The sequence below is a fragment of the Syngnathus floridae genome, chromosome 11 (assembly GCF_059516105.1).
Source record: "Syngnathus floridae isolate MCC-2025c chromosome 11, RoL_Sflo_1.0, whole genome shotgun sequence".
Classification (NCBI taxonomy): Eukaryota; Metazoa; Chordata; class Actinopteri; order Syngnathiformes; family Syngnathidae; genus Syngnathus; species Syngnathus floridae.
The window spans coordinates 1,344,774-1,362,532 of NC_142423.1; the positions used below are offsets into that span (position 1 = coordinate 1,344,774).

General features: G+C 45.9%; 1 protein-coding gene across 15 annotated transcripts in view; it reads right to left on the reverse strand.

Annotated features, from left to right (window-relative positions):
• ano10a (anoctamin 10a) overlaps nt 1-17,759 on the reverse strand; it is a 278,041-nt gene that overhangs the window by 14,440 nt on the left and 245,842 nt on the right. For 4 of the 15 annotated variants that reach the window (XM_088390584.1, XM_088390583.1, XM_088390581.1 and 1 more), the window contains 2 exons: nt 17,355-17,472; nt 3,908-5,818 (listed from right to left, as the gene is read on the reverse strand). The exons of 1 other annotated variant lie outside the window; for it this stretch is intronic. In XM_088390584.1, coding sequence (XP_088246710.1) covers nt 5,574-5,818; nt 17,355-17,472 — 363 coding nt within the window. In that variant the 3' untranslated portion in view covers nt 3,908-5,573. Of the gene's footprint in view, nt 1-3,868; nt 5,819-7,520; nt 7,780-17,354; nt 17,473-17,759 lie in introns of those variants that run through there. 10 more of the 15 variants (XM_088390593.1, XM_088390588.1, XM_088390589.1 and 7 more) reach the window with 8 other exon arrangements.

Sequence of the window (17,759 nt, forward strand, 5' to 3'; positions counted from 1 at the left end):
GTAAGGCGGCGGGCCCTGCCAACATCCCGGGTCGAGCGCTGAAGGACTGCGCTGGGGAGCTGTCGGGTGTCTTCACGGACATCTTTAACGTTTCCCTGCAGCAGGCCATCGTCCCCTCGTGTTTCAAGGCTGCCACCAAAGTACCTGTGCCGAAGAAACCTGCACCGTCCTGCTTCAATGACTACCGCCCTGTGGCACTGACGCCCATCATCATGAAGTGCTTTGAGCGGCTGGTCATGGAGCACATCAAGTCCGTTCTCCCCCCCACCATTGACCCTTTCCAGTTTGCGTACCGTGCCAAGCGGTCCTCTGAGGATGCCATCTGCTCTGCCCTCCACTCGGCCCTCACCCACCTGGAGAGAAAGGACTCATATGTGAGGTTGCTGTTTGTGGACTTCAGCTCTGCCTTCAACACCATTGTGCCGCAACGTCTCATCTGCAAACTCGACGAGCTGGGCCTCAGTACCTCCCTCTGCAACTGGGTACTGGACTTCCTCTGTCAGAGGCCTCAGGTGGTGCGTGTTGGCGACAAAATCTCCGCCAGCATCACGCTGAGCACGGGGGCCCCCCAGGGCTGCGTGCTCAGTCCATTGCTCTTCACCCTGCTGACGCATGACTGCACTGCGACCTACAGCGACAACCGCATAGTGAAGTTTGCTGACGACACGACTCTGGTCGGTCTCATCACGAAGGGCGACGAGACTCGGTACAGGTTGGAAGTTGACCTTCTGACCACGTGGTGCAGGGACAACAACCTCCTGCTGAACGTCAATAAGACCAAGGAAATCATTGTTGACTTCCGGAAGGGTCACCCAACACACCTGCCGCTGATCATCGACGGTGCTGTGGTGGAGAGGGTGAGCTGGACCAAGTTCCTGGGGGTGCACATCAGTGAGGACCTCTCCTGGTCCGCTAACACCTCGTCACTGGCAAAGAAAGCTCAGCGCCGCCTGTACTTCCTGCGGAAGCTCAGGCGTGCATGTGCTCCTCAGGCAGTCCTGTCTACATTCTACCGTGGCGCCATTGAGAGCGTCCTCACCAGTTGCATCGCTGTCTGGGGTGGTAACTGCACTGAACAGAACTTGAAGGCCCTGCAGCGCATAGTGAATACGGCTGGTAAGATTATTGGTGCTTCCCTCCCCTCCCTGAAAGACATTTACACCTCCCATCTCGCCCGCAAGGCAACCTCGATTGCCAGAGATGCGAGTCACCCGGCTCACTCTTTGTTTGACCTTCTGCCCTCTGGGAAGAGGTACAGGAGCCTGCGCTCCCGCACCACCAGACTCGCCAACAGCTTCTTTCTCCAGGCTGTTAGGGCCCTGAACTCGCTACCCCCTCCTGCGTAGCGTGCGGCACTGTTGCGCTATTTTCGGGAATGTCTGCTGTACGCGCACTTGCTCCTTTTTTTTTTCCTGCTCCTCTTATTTATTTATTTATTTATTGTTGTGTTATTTATTCATTATTTATTCAGCACGCTTTTGTTATACTTGTTTGCTTGTTTGTCTGTTGTGAGCCATGTCTTGTCACCGTGGGATAGGGGGGAACGAAATTTCGGTTTCTTTGTGTGTCTTTGGCATGTGGAGAAATTGACAATAAAGCTGACTTTGACTTTGACTTTGATTTACACCCTGTCCGCGTGTTTCCTCTCCGTCTGTGTCTCCTGTTACTTCCCGTTTGTGTCTGCGCCTGTTGTGTCTTCGCCGGTTCTTGTGTGTAGGCTCACGGTCAGTACCTCTTCCTGGTCTGCGCTTGGTACGCGGGGAATCCCGTTTCCCGCTCGCTGTCCGTGAGCCTCTTTCCGCCGGTTCCTTTGTTCACCTTCCCCCCTTCCCTTCAATAAATCCTGGTTCAAGCTGCATTTGGTCGCCCTGGCTCAACTCAATCCTGACAAGGAGGGTTAGATCTTGTTCCGCAATCTTCCCGAAAGGCTCTATGGCTATGTCTTGATCTTTCTGGCATCAATTAGATAGTTTGTCTGACAAGAGAATCTTGTATTGGATACTGTTAGATTAGCAAGCATTAAATATAAAATAACAGTTAGTTCCAGCAAATATTAATGGTAGCAAAAACCTGCGGTGTTATGCTCGCTGATATATTTTTTTTGTTCGGCTCCGTCCTCATGGGAGTTACAACAGTTTGACTGGGTCTATGCATAAGGTGAGCAGAAAGCCATCTTTTAACAGATACATGTTCTACCTGCCTCGTAAGGGAGTTGACGAAGTTCCTGGAGGTGAGAAATGGGATTTAGATTTCAAATTTAGTGACACAACATTGTGTGTGTTGTCATAAATGTCAGAAGGAGCTAAATTTATGGTATATTAAGTTGGCAATTCCAGGATTAGTGTTTCTCGGTGCTATAAAAATTGGTGCATCAGAAGGTTTAAAGCAGTGATTCTTAACCTTGTTGGAGGTACCAAACTGTTGTAATATTTGGATGAGGCTCTGGTCAGACTGGCCAAGGGCCTTATAATTTACAAGTAGGATCACCTTGTCCCAGCATAGTTTTCTGTCTGTCTTTAGAGAACTCCTTATATCTCAATCCTGTGTGTGGTCTTTGCTTCTTTCCTTTTTCAGTCATGAGCACAACTCTTATACGAGCTAAAGCTCTTCTTTCACTTTTATTTAACCCTGTAGCTTTTATCCATAGATTGTTGTTGATTGGGACTGTTCTTCCTTGTTAAGTGTAATAGAAAAGACATACATGTTGAAGTAGTCGCATATAAGTTATCCCATATTTACTGAATGGTTGTTTAAGTAACTCCATACAAGTTATCTCACATTTCTTAAACTCTGTTGAAGTGTTTGCACAAAAGGTATCAAATTATTTACTCATTATTATTTGTGTTGCGTTAGTTTGACAAGAATATAAACTTAGCAAAAGAAGGTTTAGCTGGATTGTTCCACAGTAATTTCCTTCGAGGGAAAGGCACTCAACACAGTTCGAGAAGACAGCCAACAATGAAGACGACAACCGGCTGGCAAGGAACGAGACGTCTGCTGCGGGGTCAAGGAACAGGGCAAGGGACGTCGGCTGGTTTCGTTAGCAAGACAGCGTTGCTACAGCAACCCCCCCCCCCCCCCCCCTTACTGCAGCACCGCCTTTGTAACCAGGGCAACCCGAAATAAAAAGTGGAGACGGCAGACTAAAAGTTCAGATTTGACAGAAAATGTAACCAGAACACTCTCTGCAGTCCTCCTCGCGAGTAAAACGAATACTGTCTTCTCTGGGTGTCTTCTCCTAGTCAAGTCAAGTCAAGTGTATTTGTATATCCCTAAATCAGAAGCAGTCTCAAAGGGCTTCACATAGACAAACAATTGGCAATTATTCTCAAAGCATCCCCTGATCTTAAGCTCCCAAAAGTGCAAGGAAAAACTGAAAAAACCCCAACCAGGGAAAAAATGAGAAGAAAAAAAAATCTCCAACCGAATCGGCCAATACAGGTTAATTAAAGGCCATGTCATAGAATGTCTTTAATCTTGAAAGCTCAGGCGTGCATGTGCTCCTCAGGCAGTCCTGTCTACATTCTACCGTGGCGCCATTGAGAGCGTCCTCACCAGTTGCATCGCTGTCTGGGGTGGTAACTGCACTGAACAGAACTTGAAGGCCCTGCAGCGCATAGTGAATACGGCTGGTAAGATTATTGGTGCTTCGCTCCCCTCCCTGAAGGACATTTACACCTCCCATCTCGCCCGCAAGGCAACCTCGATTGCCAGAGATGTGAGTCACCCGGCTCACTCTTTGTTTGACCTTCTGCCCTCTGGGAAGAGGTACAGGAGCCTGCGCTCCCGCACCACCAGACTCGCCAACAGCTTCTTTCTCCAGGCTGTTAGGACCCTGAACTCGCTACCCCCTTCTGCGTAGCGTGCGGCACTGTTGCGCTATTTTCGGGAATGTCTGCTGTACGCGCACTTGCTCCTTTTTTTTCCTGCTCCTCTTATTTATTTATTATTGTTGTGTTAGTTATTCATTATTTATTCAGCACGCTTTTGTTATACTTGTTTACTTGTTTGTCTGTTGTGAGCCATGTCTTGTCACCGTGGGATAGGGGGGAACGAAATTTCGGTTTCTTTGTGTGTCTTTGGCATGTGGAGAAATTGACAATAAAGCTGACTTTGACTTTGACTTTTAAACGTGTCTTAAATGTTTCTACTGTTTCTCCTCTTTGTTTCAGTATGTGAACTAATGTCTGATGGTATTTAGACCCGGCACAAACCCCACCAGTTTCATATGCGCATTCACAGAACCCCTCGTTAGCGAAAAACAATCAGAATCAGCTATAATGGCCAAGTTTGTGCATGTCAAACAAAGAATTTGACTCCGGTTGATGTCAGCCTCTGTACAACATTTAACTGACAAACAACATTCAGGTGACTAACAACATTTAAGCGGCAAGAACAGGATATTATTGCCCAGTGATGTCTCTGAGAATCTATGAGTGGTGCGAGTTCATCACAACGACAGCCTGGGGAAAGAAGCTGTGTCTGTTGGTTTTTGCGTACAGCGCTCTGTAACGCCGTCCGGAGGGGAATAGTTTGACCGAACTGTGACCTGGGTGAGAAGGGTCTGTAGAGATGTTATGTGCACTTCTCCTGGTCCTGGACAGGTACAAGTCTTAGATTGATGGGAGGTTGGTCCCGATTATTCTTTTCAGCAGTCCTGATTGTCCGTTGCAGTCTGTGCTTGTGTTGTTTGGTGGCCGATCCAAACCAGACAGTGATGGAGGTGCAGAGGATAGAATGGATGATGGCAGTGTAGAAGGTCTTCAGCAGTTCCTGTAGCAGGTTGAACTTCCTGAGCTGTCTCAGAAAGTACAGCCTCTGCTGGGCCTTCTTCTGGACAGAGTCTATGTGTGTGTGTGTGTGTGTGGGGGGTCCATTTCAGAGAGATTGTGGATCCCAGGAACTTGAAGGTGTCTGTGGAGGGAATAGCATTACTGAGGATAGTGAGGGATGGAAGTGGTGAAGGGTCTCTCCTGAAGTCATCTCCACGGTCTTGAGCGGGTTCAGCTCCAGGTGGTTTTGGCTGCACCAGTGGACCAACTGCTCCACATCCTTTTTGGACGCAGTCTCATCACCGTCCCCGATCAGTCCGATGAGAGTGGTGTCATCCGCTTACTTCAGGAGCTTCACAGAAGAGTCGCCTGAGGAGCAATCGTTGGTACAAAGAGAGAAGAGCAGTGGGGTGAGTACGCACCCCTGGGAGGCGCCAGTGCTGGTGGTCCAGGTGTCGGATGTGATGGTCCCCAGCCTCACATGCTGTCTCCTGTTGGTCAGGAAGCTGGTGATCCACTGACAGGTGGAGGCAGGCACTGTGAGCTGGATGAGCTTCTGGTGGAGGATGTCGGGACCGATAGTGTTGAACGCCGAGCTGAAGTCCACAAACAGGATCCTGGCATACGTCTCTGGGGTGTCTAGATGTTGCAGGATGTAGTGCAGTCCCATCCACCGACCTGTTTGCCCCGTAGGCAAACTACAGGGTGGCGAGCAGGGGGCCCGTAATGCCCTTCAGGTGGTTCGACACCAACCTCTCAAAGGATTTCATGACCACAGATGTCAGGGCGACAGGTCTATAATCATTCAAACCGGTGATGGCGGGCGGGCTTCTTGGCCACCGGCACGATGGTGGAGGTTTTGAAGCACGAGGGCACCTCACACAGCTCCAGGGAACGGTTGAAGATCCATGCAAAGGTGGGTGCCAGTTGTTCATCACAGACTTTCAGGCAGAAGGGGGACACGTCATCTAGGCCTGGTGCCTTCCTGACCTTTTGTCTCCGGAACATCTGACACACCTCTTCCTCACGGAGTGCGGGAGTGGCTTCTGAAAGAGAGGAAGTAGGTGATAACGACGTTGTAGGTGTGAATAGGGGGGTTGTGGGGGGAGGGGTGTATGTTGATTGTGATGCAGGAGGTCCTGTTGTGTGGGTGGACTATTCAAACCTGCAGTAAAATCTTTTTAGCTAGTTTGCAAGCCTTGGGTTCTCCACAGGACAGGGGGGGGGGGGGGTTGGTTTCTTGAAGCAAGTGATGCTCTGCAGGCCTTTCCACACTGTTGAGGGATCAGGATTGGCAGAGAGGTGTCTCTCCAGGCTCTCTCCATAGCACCTCTTGGCTTCCCTGATCTCTCCGTTCAGTGTGTTCTTGGCTTGCCTGAACACATCCCGGTCCCCACTCCTGTAGGCCTCCTCCTTGGCTTCGCGCAGCATCCTGAGGTTTGGTGTAAACCACAGTCTGTTGTTGTTGTTTTACACGCAGAAGGGTTTAGTCTGCATACACAAGTCCTCACAAAAGCTGATGTATGATGTCACAGTATCGGTGAGTTCATGCAGGTCTGAAGTTGCAGCTTCAAAAACACCCCAATCGGTGCTGTCAAAGCAGGCTTGGAGGGCCGACCTGTCCCGGAGCATCAAGGAAGCGAAAAAGGCATTCTCTTGCAAGATTACCACCCACTTCAAAGACAGCAGGGACGCACGGCGCCTATGGCAAGGCATTCAGACCATCACGGACTACAAGCCCGCGCCGCAGAGCTGTGAGGGCAACATCCGTCTGCTCAACAATCTGAACTGCTTCTTTGCTCGCTTCGACGCTCAGTACAGCACTTGCCCGCTGAAGACCCCTCCCTCTCCACACGAGCAGTCCCTGTGCCTCTCTGCCGATAGTGTGAGGAGGACGCTTGCCGCTATCAACACCCGTAAGGCGGCGGGCCCACACAACATCCATGGTCGAGCGCTGAACGACTGTGCTGAGGAGCTGATGGGGGTCTTCACGGACATCTATAACATTTCCCTGCAGCAGGCCCTCGTCCCATCATGTTTCTAGGCTGCCAGATTCGTACCTGTGCCGAAGAAACCTGCTCCATCCTGCTTCAATGACTACCGCCCCGTGGCACTGACACCTATCATCATGAAGTGGGTTGAGCGGCTTGTCATGGAGCACATCAGATCCATTCTCCCCCCCACCATAGACCCCTTCCAGTTTGCGAAACGAGCCAAACGGTCCTCTGAGGATGCCATCTGCTCTGCCCTCCACTCGGCCCTCACCCATCTGGAGAGAAGGGACTCATATGTGAGATTGCTGTTTGTGGACTTCAGTTCTGCATTCAACACCATTTTACCACAGCGACTCATCTGCAAACTCGACAAGCTGGGCCTCAAGACCTACCTCTGCAACTGGCTACTGGACTTCCTCTGTCAGAGGCCTCAGGTAGTACGTGTTGGCGACAATATCTCCGCCAGCATCACGCTGAGCACGGGGGGCCCCCAAGGCTGTGTGCTCAGTCCGCTGCTCTTCACCCTGCTGACGCATGACTGCACTGCACCTTACAGCAGCAACCGCATGCTGAAATATGCCGACGACACGACTCTGGTGGGTCTCATCACTGAGGGCAACGAGACTCAATACAGGTCGGAGGTTGACCTTCTGGCCACGTGGTGCAGGGACAACAACCTCATGCTGATCGTCAACAAGACCAAGGAGATTGTTGTTGACTTCCAGAAGGGTCACACTCAACACCTGCCACTTACCATCGACGGTGCTGTGGTAGAGAGAGTGAGCAGGACAAGATTGCTGGGGGTGCACATCAGTGAGGACCTCTCCTGGACCACCAACACTGCATCACTGGCAAAGAAAGCTCAGCGCCGCCTGTACTTCCTGCGGATACTCAGGCGAGCAAGTGCTCCTCCGGCCATCATGACCACATTCTACCATGGCACCCTTAAGAGCGTCCTCTCCAGTTGTATCGCTGTGTGGGGTGGTAGCTGCACTGAATACAACATGAGGGCCCTGCAGCGCATAGTGAACACAGCTGGTAAGATTATTGGTGCTTCACTCCCCTCTGTTAGGGTTTTACAGAGTATCTTTATCATAGGATTATGTTGGAATGTAGACTATAATGATTAACCAATCTTGTCTTGCTCTCACAACGCAGTAAAATAAAGTGGTTGCATTCTCTGCTTGATTGACCAGCTGCAGAGGAAGCAATCAAAGTTGTTCTGTTTCCCACAACATCGTAAAACACCCCCTGCTCTGATCTTACCAGAGGCCGGGGGTTCACCAAACCTGTCAACTCTCAACCCCCACTCTGTTTCTCTTAATAAATATCTTCTTGCAGGAAGGAGAGTCCAGAGCTCTGTTCGAACATCGCTGCACGCACAGCGACGAATGGACTCTCCACCTGCAGGTGTCAAAAAGGACTTACTTGTCTCCCGAGTGGTTCTTGCAAAATAAGTTGGAGTGAGCAAATCTCTAACATTTTGGTGCCGTGAGCCGGATTCCTCATACCCGCTATCTGGCTGACGAAGGAGGACGTGCTGCATTGTCGACAAGCCAGCGTCCATTAGGAGGACCTGGAGAAGAAAGTCCTGGGAAGAGAATTCTTCGCTGGGCCAGCATCTTAGGTCTGCCTTCGTCTGACAGAGGTGGATTGACGGGACCCGGCAGTGCAACGAACCAAGGGGACAAGTAAGTTAAAGGCCTGAAGTTGTGTGATTGTGTTGTTGTTTGTGAAACGCGTAAAAAGGTAGAAGTGCACAGGAAAAAGTAAATTTTGTGGAAGGAGGGGGTGTTGTAGAGTCCCCCTCTGGATGAGGTGTCTCTTTTGGAGCAGTGGTTCTCTAACTGTTTTAAAATCTCAGTACCTCCGTGGATCATTATTTGACGACCACTGTTCTAAAGACTACAACCTCGCGTTGGCAGGGCTGGGGACAAGTACTTTTGTCTTTAGTTCCCAGGGAAGGTGGGGGGTGTTGTAGAGTCCCCTCACTGGATGAAGCAGCTCCTTTTTTTTTTAAAAAAAAAAGAGGAGGACTTCACGTTGGCAGGGCTGGGGACAAGGACTTTTGTCTTTAGTTCCCAGGGAAGTTGGGGGGTGTTGTAGAGTCCCCTCACTGGATGAAGCAGCTCCTTTTTTTTTAAAAAAAGGAGGACTTCGCGTAGGCAGTGATAACTTGTGTGATTGAGTGTGTGACTGGTAGGATAAATTGACTAAATAGCAGTTCTAGCATTGATCCACGGCATTAATACAGGCTAGTAATTTGTTGAAAGGTCAATTTAAACCTGCATTGAGGATCCTCAAAGAAAAACATTTTGAAAAGAAAATTGTAAAACCTTAAACTACTAGAATTAAGATGGGAAATAAAAACGGTAAATCTCTACCTCTTGACGGAGATGAGAAGTACATGGCGAGTAGATTTCTTAATTGTATGCAATATATGCCGAAGTGGAAGAAAAAGTATGGAGTAGAAGGGAAGTTGAAAGTTGAAGTGTGGAAGATAGTAGTTGATGTTTTAGAAGAGAGTGTGGAAAGAAAGAAAAATGGACTGAAAAAGAAAAGAAAAGAGAGAGAATTGGATTGTGCTAAAATGTGGTTGAAAGCTTCACAAGAAAGAAGAGAACAAATCCAAAAGACAAAAGATAGAAAGTTGAAAAGTGATGAAGCCGCCATTCAATTGAGATTTGAAAAAGAATTCTGGGTACATAGTGGCATCCCATTCAATGATGCAGATGAGAGTGCTTATCAGCAACATCTTAAAATTCCGCTCCTCACTGGTTTCCCCCCTGATTTGGGCAGTTGGGTGAGAAAACACTTGGTGGAAGCGGACACTGCTTGGTTTACAAAAAACATGCAGTGGCCCAGAGACGCTGACAAAGGGATTGAGAAAGGCAGAAGTTTTGATGTATTTCATCTAGATGATGATAATGATCTAAATGAAGATACAACAATCTTCTACCAAAGTTCCCAAAGGGGCAGAGGAAGAGTTAGATACCAACAACGTCGCAAGCCACCATTCAAATCAAAACCCCCACGAGATACTGACAACTGTTGGAACTGTGGGAGACGAGGACACTTTGCACGAGAGTGTCGTTCTGCAAAGCAATATCAATCAAAGGGTGCAGGAAGGGGCAGAGGAAAAGCCAAATTTTTAGCATGACAAGCTTCCTCCTCTTTGACCGCTTATGCTCATACAGAGAAAGAAAGAATAGATGCCCATATGACAGCAAAACATGTCATTGTCAGATTATTAGAATTTTTTTTAGATTATTAGATGTCTTGTCCATCCAAGAAGTATGACAATGCTGTTTGTATGCCCAAATTACAAATGACTAGAGCTCAAATTGTGTTACACTAAAGTTAAAATATGCAAATCAAGTGGTAAAGAAATGCAACTTGCTTCTAGAAGATGAATAAATAAAATTAGAATGTGCTGTCCTCGTGTGCATGGGAGGGACCAGCTCATGATCGACCACAGGAAATGGCCAGCCTGTGACGAATCATTGTTGCTGAGACCTACCTTCCGCACGCGAGAGCTGTGCATGTGTGTGCGTATGTGTTAAAGTTAAAGTTAAAGTCCCAAATTGATGAAGATTGGCTAAACTTTTAGTATAAAGAAATTTGCTAGACTGTTGTCTATTCAATTTACACCGCAGAACAGAAACAATTTGACAAAAAAAAAAAAAAAATGAGAGGAAAAGAGAGAAGTCTGTTTGCGAGCAGAAACTAATCCACACTAGTGCATGTTAAGTGTCGAGCCCACATGAGAAATTCGAAGAAAAAAGAACAACAGAACATGCTTTCAGGAATTGGAAGGAGCTAAATTGTGAATTTAAGATTTTGCAATGCTACATTTAATAGGAATAATTGATTGGTTGTGTTATAAGATTATACAAAATTCTAAATGCAAGCTAAATCTGAGAGATTGAGTTCTTCAAATTTAAAAACAAAGAAAAAAAAATTCAGATTAATTTGCCAGTTGTTTGTTTTAGTTAAGTTTTTTTTGGACTGGTGGATTGTTCTACCAGGAAACCTGAGTTGAAAATGATATATGAATGTTGTGTGGTGAGCTTGGATGAATTGGGACCAATATGACTCCTTTTTGGAGACTGTGTGAGATGCATATGATGAGCATGGATGAATGATTGCCTGAATGAGAGGTCGAATGGTTGAAGTCGTTGGCGACTACTATAGAAAATTATTAGAGCGACTTTGATGAAAGAGTGATTTTGAGCAGGTTGAATGTTAGAAAGAAACACGTAGCTTTTGGATTGATAATTAACTAGAGAAAAAACTGGAGAACCAGTAACACATGTAGAAGATGTGTGAACTGAGAAATTGAGAAGCGTTTTGGAAAGAAAGTCAAATTAAATGATGATGGAATCGTATGCATTCCCCCAAAAAGTTTGTCAAGGTGTGAGGCATGGGCGTTGCCAAGCCTCAAAAGGAGGGAGTGAGTAGGACAGATAGTGGAAGATAGTAATAATACAACACTTTATGACAATGAATTTTCGAATACATTTGGTGTTATACTGTGGTAAATTTTTTTGTTCTGGTGTAGATAGGTTAGCAACACGAGAGATTTAGAGGTTCAAAAGAAAGACAGTTAAAAGAAAACATTTTTGATTTGGACAATTGCAGGCTAACAGGAACATGAGAACGATAAGAACTACGAGGTGGGATCCAATTTCATTGGTGAGATTGAGAATTCACAGCACCATACTCTAAGTCACATTTTTGAGCAAGCATGACAATAACATGTGAGAGGTCAAGACATACAGATTAGGGCTTGATGTGGAAAGCAGACCTCGATGAGTTGATTTTCAATAATGATACTGAAGACAACATACTGTCCGATTAAATTGGAACTATAGATAAAATGTAGCTCAAACATAGGATGAGTTGCAGGATTTACGATATAAAAATGAGACCGCTGTTATTAGAAGAATTTGAAGTTTGGTAAACAAACGTTACCAGCAAATTGATGGAAGCAGCTACATTTGGAGATAGTCTTACAAGTTTGATGTCCCAGCCTGTCATTCTCAGTGTCAGGGTCCCTGAAACCCAATCCGAGACTTCGCCTGCAGCCGTGAACAACTACAAAATGGTGCCTGGCTCTGAAGAACCTTTGACCTTTGGCGAAGGACAAGAAAAGACTACTGTTGTGCTTGGAGAGGGGCAAGTACACTCCGGAGGACAGACAACATCCTCGGGGACGAGAAAAGACAGTGAAAAGCGGAGGAACTCACAATGATGAAAATTGACTCATTTGAACAATGGACTCATTCAAGAGTGATGGATGGGGTCGCTCTGAAGCAACAACAAAAGAACACCAATTTGAGAGGGTGAAGTGCGGCAAAAAGATATGGACTTGGAGCGTCCGACAACCAAATCGCACTCCTTGCTACGGCGTTACCAAATTTGGCGAAGCTTGGTTCAAAGTGGAAGGGAGGTTCATTGTGCACTGAGTTTGACAGAACTGAGGAGATTTGATAAATAAATAAATAAAAATTTGAAAAATACTAGGGCTACAGAGAAAAGCATTATAATCAGAGATTGAACGGATTTGAATAAAACAAATAGGCTAAAACGGTAGGCAACAAGAGCAAGATCTGATATTTTGGCTCATCAAGCTTAAGACGTAGAGGTCGAGTTATATAAATTTTAGAACAGGACATTTGGCAGTCAGGAGGAAGCTAGGTTGCTCAATGTACCTACTCAATACAATAGTAAGGTTTTTTGTACCACAGTGGAGGTTGGATGGTCAGAAAGTTAGGTACGTTCAATTTTTGACATTCACACAATCATGCATAGGAGTCACAAGGCGACAGTTAACAAGTCGATGACTGCAATAGGGGCCACCTACGACTGCACCGACATGAAAAAGTAGAAGCGAGATAGCAGAGTATGGGATTATATGCTAAAACGTCTGCTATACAGTTACCGATAGGAGATTCTATCAAAAGAAGCTACATGAGAGATGGATTAGAATCCCTTTGTTTGAGTGTGTGTGTGTGTGTGTGTGTGTGTGTGTGTGTGTGTGTGCACGCCCTGTGTGGGTGCGAGCGTGTGAGGAGAAAGAAGGCATGGGTAAGACAATCTCTTTTAAACCAGGAGGCAAAATGGGAACGCCCCTGTCATAAACAGTTTTTGGTTAAAGGGAATCATTAGGAGGTGTTCAAACTCTTCCCGCAAACACTCCTATTTACCAGTTAAATGGGCACTACAATTGACTACGAGAGTTGCAAGCAACAGATAAAGAGCAGTCCTTGGCAGATTATATGATCAGGACGCTCAAACTGTGTCAAAGACAAATTTACTGCCGCTTGATCTTTCCTCCTCACAGGTCGACAACCCCATCAATCCAGGAGACTAGGTCTACATCGAGGTCATCAAAAGAAGGAACTGGGCCAGCCACGACGGGAGGGACCATTCCAAGTCTTGCTGACTACACATGTTGCATCCAAGGTTGCAGCACCCACAAATGCATTAACGACGACCAGGAGGAAACTGGATGGGAGCTTTGGACATCACCGCTGTGTGCCAGGATGAGAGAGCCGTTTTCAAGGTGTAAGGGCTCTACTACCAACATGGCTGCACCATCGGACGGGACCTACTTCATCCAGAAGTTCAGAGGCACTGCCTCACCTGCATTCTATGAGTGCACGTGCCTGTTCAGTATGGATCATGGTTTTGTGGTCACAAGAGTTGTCCGATGCTGCCTGCCAACTGGAGACGAGTGTGTGCGCCAGTGTGTGTGACAGACCTCACCTACAGACTAGAACATCATCAGCTGACGAAAACGCGAGCACATATACAACTTCTTAGACGTGACAGATGTGATAATGATAATGAGACATGAATTGCGTAGATGCTGTTCTGTTGAGCATGTATTACGGAAACTTGTTGATTTGACCATCAAATATGCTTCGCAAGTGATGGATACAATGATGTACTGTTTCTGTTTTTCTTTTTATTTTTTATTTGATAGCATTCTGGTCGCCTAGGCAAAGGGACCGTGTAAGAATTTTCCTGCTAATAACATCTGGCCAGCAGGTTTTTCGCTTACACAATAAGTTTGATCTGGGGTATTAAGGTAATGCCTCATCTTCACTGGAAAGTGTTGCTATCATTGTTTGTTGTTTTTTATTTTTCCTATTCTTCTTTCTTCATTATACATATATATGTGTTTTTTTCTTACTTGTCTTTGTTGTTTGGGGTGACATAATATGATAAAACAGGAGGGAGATGTTAGGGTTTTACAGAGTATCTTTATCATAGGATTATGTTGGAATGTAGACTATAATGATTAACCAATCTTGTCTTGCTCTCACAACGCAGTAAAATAAAGTGGTTGCATTCTCTGCTTGATTGACCAGCTGCAGAGGAAGCAATCAAAGTTGTTCTGTTTCCCACAACATCGTAAAACACCCCCTGCTCTGATCTTACCAGAGGCCGAGGGTTCACCAAACCTGTCAACTCTCAACCCCCACTCTGTTTCTCTTAATAAATATCTTCTTGCAGGAAGGAGAGTCCAGAGCTCTGTTCGAACATCGCTGCACGCACAGCGACGAATGGACTCTCCACCTGCAGGTGTCAAAAATGACTTACTTGTCTCCCGAGCGGTTCTTGCAAAATAAGTTGGAGTGAGTAAATCTCTAACACCCTCCCTGAAGGACATGTACACCTTCCACCTCACCCGCAAGGCGGCCACAATTGTGAGTGATGTGAGTCACCCCGCTTACTCTTTGTTTGATCTTCTGCCCTCTGGGAAGAGGTACAGGAGCCTGCACTCCCGCACCACCAGACTCACCAACAGCTTCATACTCCAGGCTGTTAGGATCCTGAATTCCCCCCCCCCCCCCCCCGCGTAACATCCTGTACTTTTGTGCTATTTTCTGACTGTCTGCTGTATGCACACTTGCTCCATTTTTGCTCCTCTTATTTATTATGATATTTGTTCATTTATTATTTATTTCTCGTTCCTATTTATTCATGGTTTGTGCCTTCTTGTTTTTACGTTTTGTGTTGTTTACTTGTATGTATATCGTGTGCTTGTCACCGTGGGACAGTGGGAAATGTAATTTCGATCTTTTTGTGTGTCTTGGCATGTGAAGAAATTGACAATAAAGAGACTTTGACTTTGATAGACACAGAAGTACGCTTAAAAAGTCACTGCCGGCCCGGGCATACACATACTGAGTGGCAATTGGTGTTTAGGAACATGGGAGAACGAAAGCGACCGGCTTTCAAGCAGCTTACAATCAAGCAAACTATTGTTCTTTGTGTGTGCGGTAGAGCAAAACGATGAAGTGAATTTATAGGAGATGACTGTGAGTACGCGACACACATGGAAGTCCTCTTCAAAAGCCACCGCAGTGTGTGCTTTCTGCCGCAGTTTGGCTGATTCGTCGTCATTTGGCGAGTATTCTGATGTGGGATACAGTGCACGTATAGCTATATGCAAAACACGCACACGTGTGTGAACACCCATGCAAACATCACTGTATATAGCCCAACATTTGAAAAGGCAGGCCACCTCCCTAGCCTGTGGTCCGTGCCTTATCTAGGTAACTGTAATCTAAGAACCAGGCCTCATTCAGTGCACAATGAACAGATAATGTCTAGGCCTTTTTCCTGTACATTCTGACTGACAAATCCAGCTTTATTTGTTGATGATTGTATGTTCAGTTGCTCGACTGAGATATGATGAGGGGAGACACATTGATTCAGGGGTCGGAGCACCGTGATATCCGCTCCAGAGTTTATGGTGCATTGGCTCTTTCCAATATGTACATCGGCAGCTGTCGTCCAATGACGCTTGTGACACGGTTGTTGTGCATCACGGCACTCAGAAGACCACAGGGATGTTGTGGTGCAGTGGTCGTGAGAAAACAGATGAAATTTGTGGCTGGATCCACAGTGGATGGAGTGGGGTTGTCACGGGAGGTCTGATGCTTGCAGCATTGGACTGGTGTTGTGCCGCAGATGATCTGTGTAGGTGCTGAATGAGGAACACAGACTGCCAGTGCCAATGGTGAGGCTAAACAAAGTCATCTAGAGTAGGGATCCCTAACCAAAGGGCCGCGGACCGATACCGGTCCGTGTGTCACTTGGTACCGGGCCGCCAAGCCGCACAGAAAAAAAAAAATGTTATTGACGATCAATTAATTTAGGTCAAGACACTTGACCCAGTCACATGACATGTTTCCCCAGTCAAGCCCGCAAAGGTAGCAAAAATGAGTAAGAATTTATTTTGAAAATACAATAAAAAATTGGCGATTCTCTCCCAATTACATCCGTAGGTTTAGGTCAAGACGCTCATCTCGCTCATGTGACATGTCATCTCAGTCGAGCTCGCAAAGGAAGCAAAATGAGCAAGAAACAGAGATGTTTAGAAATCTTCTCCGGGAAGGGAAAAAAGCCCAATGAGGAGATGGAAGAAGAAAAGGCTACGACTTCTAAGAAAAGCAAAGCTGCATTTAAAAGAACATTTCTGGAGTCCTACTTAAAATATGGATTTATTGCCACAGGTGACTCTGACGCGACCAAGCCCACTCTGCATAATATGTGGCGACAGGCTAACTAACCAGGCAATGAAGCATTCAAAACTGCTTCAGCACATGGAGCCCAAGCATCCTGCATTAAAAGACAAACCTTAATCACTTCGGGTGTCATTGTCTCCGATTACGGCTATATGGGACCAGGTCGTTTCTGAGAAACAAGATCAGTGCTCCCACTAATTCAACGTAATGGTGAGTATTATTTTTGTCATTTATACTTTTTATATCAGTCGTATCATTTTATTTCATCGTATTTATATATTTATTATATATACCAGCTCAGTGGCCTAGTAGTAGAGTGTCCGCCCGGAGACTGGAAGGTTGTGGGTTCAAACCCCAGCCGGGTCATACCAAAGACTATAAAAATGGGACCCATTGCCTCCCTGCTTGGCACTCAGCATTAAGAGTTGGAATTCGGGGGTTAGATCACCAAATGATTCCCGAGCGCGGCACCGCTGCTGCTCACTGCTCCCCTCTCCCCCAGGGGATGGATCAAAATCACATGGGGATGGGTTAAATGCAGAGGACAAATTTCACCACACCCAGATGTGTGTGTGATGATGATCATTGGGACTTTAACTTTTAACTTTTGACTTTATATGTATTATTGATTTATTTATATAAATGTATTATTTATTTATATAAAGGCATGTCCGCAAAAATATTTCTGACACGTAACCGATCCGTGGCGCAAAAAAGGTTGGGGACCACTGATCTAGAGTGTTGGTAAAGCCTGTGGAGATGGTAATACACATGCAGTGAAACGGGTCACGGCCGGATCTGTTTAGAGACTACAGTGCTTTGCCAGGGAGCCGGCTAGTGCTAGCATTACCACGACGATGGACATTTGTATTCCAGCCGTACAAAGACAGTTCTCAACACCAGAAGGAATGGGTAGCAGTCCATAAACATAGTTTGCAGAATTATATTTAAGATAAAATATACTCAAACGTTAAGAATTAAATAATAGCCCATAAATCCTGACAGAAAGCAAGAAAAAAGTAACAGTTTTTTTTTTTTTTTACCTTTTTTTTTGAGGGCCTCCATTGATTCAAATTCCAGACGAGCCAGTTTGATCTGAATGTGTTCGGGAACATTTGGAACCAGGAATGCCAAGATAAACTTGAAGGCCAGCAATCCATGCTGAAATTGAACAAAAAATGTGGTTTACATGCTATTGTGATTTAATGTGTTTTTCTTTTTTCTAGAATAAAACAAGGAACAAGGGATTAATATGACAACAATTCTGAAAACATAACAACAATATTTGGTGGCAAGTGTACCTGGGCCTTATTCACTAACAGTGTATGAGCAGACATTTATGCTTGAATAATGCATACACATATTTGCCCCAAATCTGTGATTCAGTAATTTGATTCATTAAGTTGTGTTCATTGTTAATTTTGGGCAAACAGTCACCCCTCGCTACT